This window comes from Armigeres subalbatus, chromosome 2, assembly GCF_024139115.2.
Source record: "Armigeres subalbatus isolate Guangzhou_Male chromosome 2, GZ_Asu_2, whole genome shotgun sequence".
Lineage (NCBI taxonomy): Eukaryota > Metazoa > Arthropoda > Insecta > Diptera > Culicidae > Armigeres > Armigeres subalbatus.
Window position 1 is genome coordinate 273472355 of NC_085140.1, and position 7537 is coordinate 273479891.

Below are 7537 nucleotides of genomic sequence, written 5' to 3' on the forward strand. Positions count from 1 at the left end.
AGATGCATTTATTCATCACCTGTCAAGCAACGATCTACTAGTTCAGCGTTACGAATGCAGCGATGCATTACATATGTTTTATTTCATCATGTCAAAGTAATAAGGCATTATTTCGGTCGTAAAAGGGCCTTTTTCCACTTTTAGTCAACTTTAATGGCTGTATTATTTGCAAGCATATATAGCTCCATGGTTACTTGTATGGTGTCCTCCAAAAAGGTCTTTATACAAAAGAAGGTTGATCCGACAATCCGATATGAACTTTCTTCAAAGTGCAAAACTCAATCGTAAGTAGCAAATTTGATAGCGCGGCGGAGGGAGATGATGCAATTAATTTGAACGGATGGAATTACTAACAGCAACCAAGCTAACACGTTTAACCCGATGCAGCCGAAACAATCCATTTTCGCAATTAATTCTTTCTTTCCATAAAATGCTGGTCCTGAGAAGAACCAATTTTCTTTTCACAATCTTTCCAATAACTAACTGCATCCAAACGTTTGTCAGCACCCTGCGTTGAAATTGTCCAACCGCCACTTTATGATTTTTCGCCAAGCCTTCACCATTTGGAATAAATTTTCAGCATTGCCACCGCTACCCACGCCTTCGTGCTGCTGTGTCCGCTCCGCTGCATCACATTTTGTCCAACTCATTATACAAAAGGTTGATCCGACTATCCGAAATAATCTTTCTTCAAAGTACAAAACTCAATCGTAAATAGTGAATTTTATAGCGCGTCGGTGGGAGATGATGCAGTAAATTTGAATGGATGGGATCACTAACAGCAACCAAGCTACCACCGAAACAGTCCATTAACGCAATTAACTCTTTCTTTCCATAAAATGATGTTCCTGAGAAGAACCAATTTTCTTTTCCCAATGCGCATTCTGTCCAATAACGAACTGCATCCAATCGCTTGTCGAACCCTTGCGTTGCAACTGTCCGACCGCCACTTGATGATTTTTCGCTCAGCCTCTAAAATTTGAAATAAATTTTCAGCATTGCCACACTGCCACCCACTCCTTCGTGCTGCTGTGTCCGTTCCACTACTCGAATGTCAAACCGCTCGAATCAAAATGGCTCGCGCGCGCCGGACAGCAGCTTTCTTGTATTCAATAGATTAAGCCCGTTAGCCCCGCCCCTTTGTGAGCTGATATGGGTGTAAATAAAATGTGCACTCATAACGATTAATGAAGGGGCGGGGCTAATGTAATGACTTCATTAGATATTAGAAAGCTGTTTTTCGGCGCGCGCGAGTCATTTCGATCGGGATTCAGCAGACAACACACCGTTTGGAAAATTATCTCTTGGCATCTGTCTGTCTGAGCTACGTTCACCGATGGGTGGTTGCTGTAGATAGTATTCACTGAGGTGGCGTCTTCATTGATTTTATACAAAAGCCACCATTTTATACAAAACAAGATTGATCCGACTATCCGAAATAATCTTTCCTCAAAGTACAAAACTCAACCGTAAATAGCGAATTTGATAGCGCCTCGGAGGAAGAAGATGCAGTAAATTCGAATGGATGGAACCACTAACAGCCAGCAAGCTACCACGCCAAACCCGATGCCACCGAAACAATCAATTTTCGCAATTAACCCTTTCTTTCCATAAAATGTTGGTCCTGAGAAGAGCCATGTTTCATTTCCCAATGCGACTTTCCAATATTTAATTGCATCCAAAACGCCTGAAGGCACCTTGCGATGAAACTGTCCGACCGCCACTTTATGATTTTTCGCTAAGCCTCCAAAATTTGGAATAAATTTTTTGCATAGCCACTGCCACCCACGCCTTCATGCTGCTGTGTCCGCTCCGCTGCATCGAATGTCGAACCGCTCTTTGTGGAATCTTGATCAAAACGGTTCGCGCGCGCAGAACAGCAGCTTTCTTGTATTTAATAAATTAAGCCCGTTAGCCCCGCCCCTTTGTGAGCTGATATGGGTGTAAATATAATGTGCACTCATAACGATTAATGAAGGGGCGGGGCTAATGGAATTACTTCATTAGATATAAGAAAGCTGCTTTTCAGCGCGCGCGAGCCATTTCGATCGGGATTCCGCAGACAACGGGCCCGACAACGCAGAATGACAAATTCTATGAATGACAATTCTATAAAATTTTCTCAATTCTGAATTTGGTTATGAGATGTTGTTTATCTTAGATGCGTATTGTTACGAGGAATAACAGCAGAACTTCCATTCAAGACGGAGGTACTCCATATTACCAAACATTATCTCTTGGCATCTGTCTGTCCGAGCGCCGTTAACCGATGGGTGGTTGCTGTAGAAAGTTTCCACTGAGGTGGCGTCTTCATTGATTTTATACAAAAGAAGGTTGATCCGACTATCCGAAATAAACATTCTTCAAAGGGCAAAACTCAATCGTAAATAGCGAATTTGATAGCGCGTCGTAGGGAGATGATGCAGTGAATTTTAATGGGTGGAATGACTAACAGCAACCAAGCTACCACGCCAAACCCAATGCCACCGAAACAGTCCATTTTTGCAATTAACTCTTTCTTTTCATAAAATGTTGGTCCTGAGAAGAACCAATTTTCTTTTCCCAATGTTCCTTTCCAACTAACTGACACCACAATTTGTAATAAATTTTCAGCATCGACACTGGCGGTGCGGGATCGCCACAGTGCTATTTTTATGGTCAACCTTTTCTTCATATGAAATTCTGGTTCGTTGAGGTTGAATGATCTGCAGCACCACATCGAGCACCACCACCAATGCGATGGATTTTCTTTGAAAATGTTATTAGCGCCACCGTGATGTTGTGTCCGCTCCGCAACGATTGCTTTGTTGCGTCTGCTCTGCGTGAAATCTTGTTAAAACTGAGGATTAGATCCAAACCGGCAAGTGATTGATTTTGATGTCTGTGCTAGTGATGCATGTACGTGATTGGTTAGTGAGCCTGTTTCTAAACTTTTTATCAATTATCGATAATAAATAGTTAAAAATCAGTATTTTCAAATAAATACGAAGAAGCGTTGACTCATCCTTGATCGAATGGTCCAAAAAAATTAAAAATCCATCGGGAAACGTCTTAGATATTTAAGTTTAAAGTCTATCATATTTTCGTGACGGTCCCCGGTTTTCGCAAACATAAAGTGTACCCCAATATAGAAAACACAGACGTAGTCCTACGTCAAAACTACAAACATTTTACACAAATTTACATTCACAATTGAACACTCACAATTCGCTAATGCGACCATTTCCCTTCCTCGGTCAAACTAAACTAATTTAATTTCCCACCACCCTTTACTCTATCACAGATTTCTCAACGCCCATCTGCGCCTGTTTCGTTCTCCACATTATTGGTATCGTTTGTTGTTCGTTTGTGTTCGCCTTCACGTAGCCTAGCCAATAGCACATTGTACGTGCTGTTGATATTCCCACATTCACGTTGCAGGTTTACCGATTGCCTTTCGCCTTGTTTTTTAATGTGGAATACCTCCGCAATCATCCTGGTCTCCGGGTCTGCGATTCTCTCCAGTACGGTGGTTTTTTCGAAATTGAACACGTGTCCCTTCCTCCATTGTGTGTACAGCCAGGCCAGATCGCGGGTTTCGCTTTTTGCTGTCGTTCTTGTGTTCCATGATCCTCACTTCCAGCATCCGTTTCGTCTGTCCGATTTACACCTTACCATCATTCGTTCCGCACGGTATGGAATACACCACGTTCTTCTGTTTGCCTGGTGGCAACGGGTCTTTCATCTTGCTGAAAATTTGATGTTTTATCTTGTTCTGTTGGCGGGAGGCTAGAATCACATCATTTTTGTACAGCGTTTTTCTAAGTTTTTCACTTAGACATGGCACATACGGAGCTGACACATACTTTTTAGTTTGGTTGCAACCATTTTCCGCCTCCAGTTTGTGAACGCGTTCCCTTTTCACCCTTCGGACGAACCACATCGGGTAGTTGTTTTTCAGCAAGATGTGTGCTGCTTGGTTTAGAGCTTCTTCCCGGTTGTCTCCATAGGACAGCTTAATAGCGCGATCAATTAATGCGATTGCTCTATACAAGGTTCTATACAAAAAATATGATAGAACAAAACTACTTTAGTTCTCTATAAAACAGGGGGTGATCAAGTCTCCCCGGGAATCAAATCTCCTCACCTTCCCCTACTGGATAAAAATATGCTCCAAATATTCATATTCTTTGCTTCCCCTAAACGTTTTTTGCTATCATTTTTCATCAATATTTCAAATTTTGTACGGAATCATTGCATTTTGGACTTTTTTTCGTTTTGTTGTTATTTTTTTATCCCCCTCCCCCTCGTACCTTTCAAGCGCCGTCGTACATAAAATAAATTTGATATTTGTATCGGCCTTATTTAAGGAACAAAATTCTGGTATCATTTTTGTTATGTTGGCTGTTAATTCAAATTCAATATGCCCGATAACCGAATAATAGAATTTGTTATCAATTAGTTATTCATTTTTGCTTGGGTGGTATGTCTGGTGAGTGCGCGTCAAACTCTAGAGAATCGAATTGGAGTTAGAAAAAAAAATCTAACTGAAATGTTGGTACGTTCATGCACGTGGGCTTCGAACTCGAGGGGAGGGGGCGGTCATAGAAAAGCTTTCAATTAATAACTGCTAATAGAATACTAAATTAAAAAGCAGGCCAAGTTCCAGTTGGAATGTATAGCTATTGAATAAGAAGATGAAAAAAGGCCAGAAATAACCAAAAGCATTTCGCGTAAGAAGCGACTACAATGTTAACTGAAGGTGAAGGGTGTCAGACACGTGTGTTTTGTACTTTGAAGAAATGTCTTCTCGGATCCGCTTTCTTTTGTATAAAATGGTGAACCTGAAAAAAAACGATTTATTTCCAATAATGAGCATTCCAATCACAAACAGCAACAAATCTTAAATCAGAATCTGATGAGAAAATGTAATTCGATTGCTATCGACGTCAACATCTGCCAATCGATGATTTGCCGCTGAAATGCTAAAGACGCCATCTATGCTAATAAATTTTTACAGCGTCTTCCACCTGGGTGCATTTGTGATTCTGCTACCGACGGCAACTTTCTTATTCATTCTTCACCATTATTAGCAGGATTTTCAAGGGTGCCAACAACTGAACCACAAAATTGAAATGTCCAAAAATGTCAAATTTGCACAATGGTCAAATCGACGAAACCAAATTATTTTCTGCGCTGGCGGTATGGTTGTATGTCTAACTTTCCATAAATATTCAAATGTCAGCGTTAGCATACTATCAACTAGGGCCAAAGTTGTGGACCGAAAACAAAAGGATGCCCATAACCAAACCTCTTCCTGTAATCGTCTCTAGTTTACTTCATAGTTCTAAAATTTCTGGGAACTTAAACATTTCAATAATATTCTAAAGTCTGCCTAACCGCCAGAAACAGATATAAACATTATGACTGACGAACTTCTGATGAGCTTCATCACTCCTTCATGATCAGAAAAGAATGCGACTGAAATTGTGTTCTACAGTCAACCTTCTTAAGCACTTATAATATTTGCTAATGCTGAACTTATCCACAGACAAAACATTTTTCGTGAAGAGCAAGCCCAGTACAAGCAAGGAATAAGCAAAATTTTAGTAGACAACTCGACCTATATCGTGAAATATACTACGTTGTTTTTTAATCGTTGTTGAAGGGAATGAAACAATTATTATATGCTATAGATATCCACTTGGACAGTACCTCTTATTCCTGTTCAAGTTTATATTACTCAGTCGCAAACTAACCAAATGAATTGAATTATTCTACATCACTTTAATTTTACAAATAATAACCAAGTACAACACAGATAGAAAAATCCATTGAAATTTACTTTAAAAATCATGAACATTAATGAAAAGCCATTGTAATGTGTAATTGAACACGGGATATAGCCAAAATGTACGCAAATACCTTGAATCGTTAAAATTGCTAGTAAGTTTTAAGCAAACTTGCTGGGAAAAGGACCATTTCAGCGTAGATTAGAGTACATTTCCGTGCCACAAGTTTGATGTGCTGGTTATTTTTTGTTATAGTTTTCTGTACACAAACTGCATCGTTTTGTTTGAAAATTATATGTTGTAACAAGTATCGAACGTTGCTCTCCAGATAAATAATCTTTCAATCTTTAAATTCTCAATGCTCATCATAACAAGTATCATTTTGTGGAATTTTATGAAGCGTGCTGCATCCACTGATAACAGCACCCCAACTCACTTCCATCGATACCAAAATATGATGTATTCTAAGCGGATTACATAGTTCAAACACTGTAAAAATCACTGTTACTTTCGTCCTCAAACTTCCCAACAAACATTGGAAGTTAATAAAGAGCTTATTCAAACAAAAATTTCATTCTGCAGCTGAAAACCTTGATTTTCAGCTTAAATTGTTTGTTGGGATAGATTTTACACTTAGTGTAAATTGTAATTTTTTTTCACTGTGCTCAAATGGAGCATTCTGAAATGTTTTTCTCCTACGAACACCGCCACGCACAATCTCACCCAATGTGAAACAAGCAAACGTTCTGCAAATATTACTTCCCTGCCAAAGCAAACACACAAAAGTAGCGCATATCCGAGCAACGCCATCGCTGGCTCCCCTTCTTTTGATGCCACTCGAGTGCATTGAATTGTTCGGATCCAAATCCGGATTACGTCGGCAATTCCGTTTTGTTGACGCACCGGAATATATCTTCCGCAGAGTGGAAGTGAATTCATAACCAAGGGAAAAAAGAACTTCCATAACTCTGCTCCTATCTGAATAGGAGCATCAGGAACCAACGGTTAGCAACGATAGCATTTAGACTATGTACTTACCCGCCGAAAACGTTGGCAGCACGATCCTTAAGTCCGGTGAAGGCAGCCATTTTACAGATGTGGTTTCTCAGTCCAGGTGTTGCGCAACGATGACTAAATGCTCGATTCGATTTTGCCAGGGCTCTGAAATGGGTTTGAGCTACTGCACTGAACGAATAGAGAGAGGATTTAGCTGCAGACGCACCAGCTATTTCAGTTCATTACATTAAGCCATGCTGGCAGCCTTGTGTGGATAGTTCTGGAGGGAATGGAAACAAATGAATAAAATTCATGAAATTTATGTAGTAAAGTAACTGAGAATCTTTTGTTTGAAAAAATATAACCATTTGTTTCAAAACCAGACAAAAGAACATGTTTGTTTTTAAACGAATTTCATCAAATAGATCAATATTAGAATCATTTGTTGATAAACTACATATATCCATTTTACACAATTTCAGAAAACAACAACATTGTTTTTGGACAAATTGACACCGAATCTTTTGATTTCTTCTATCCAGATCCATATTTTTGGCAAACTCAACACCCTGGGGCACTTCCAGTGCGAAAACTGCAAGCAGTACCCATAATTGCTCTTCAAAGTGCATTGTACATATATAGTTTTCAAACAAAAGAAAAAATTCATACATTATTGAACAAATTTTTTTTCGTATTTTTCATGAATACAGCAGGAGGTGGTTGGTTCAATTCGAGGCTCGTCCTTTCCTACTTTGTATTTCCATCTTAGT

At 39.5% G+C, this 7537-nt stretch overlaps 1 protein-coding gene across 1 annotated transcript in view; it reads right to left on the reverse strand.

Moving 5' to 3' along the window:
- LOC134209732 (vesicular glutamate transporter 1-like) overlaps positions 1-6910 on the reverse strand; it is a 150151-nt gene extending 143241 nt beyond the window's left edge. Inside the window, exon 1 of the mRNA XM_062685742.1 lies at positions 6810-6910. Coding sequence (XP_062541726.1) covers positions 6810-6859 — 50 coding nt within the window. The 5' untranslated portion in view covers positions 6860-6910. The remainder of the gene's footprint in view (positions 1-6809) is intronic.
- Between the last annotated feature and the right edge of the window lie 627 nt (positions 6911-7537).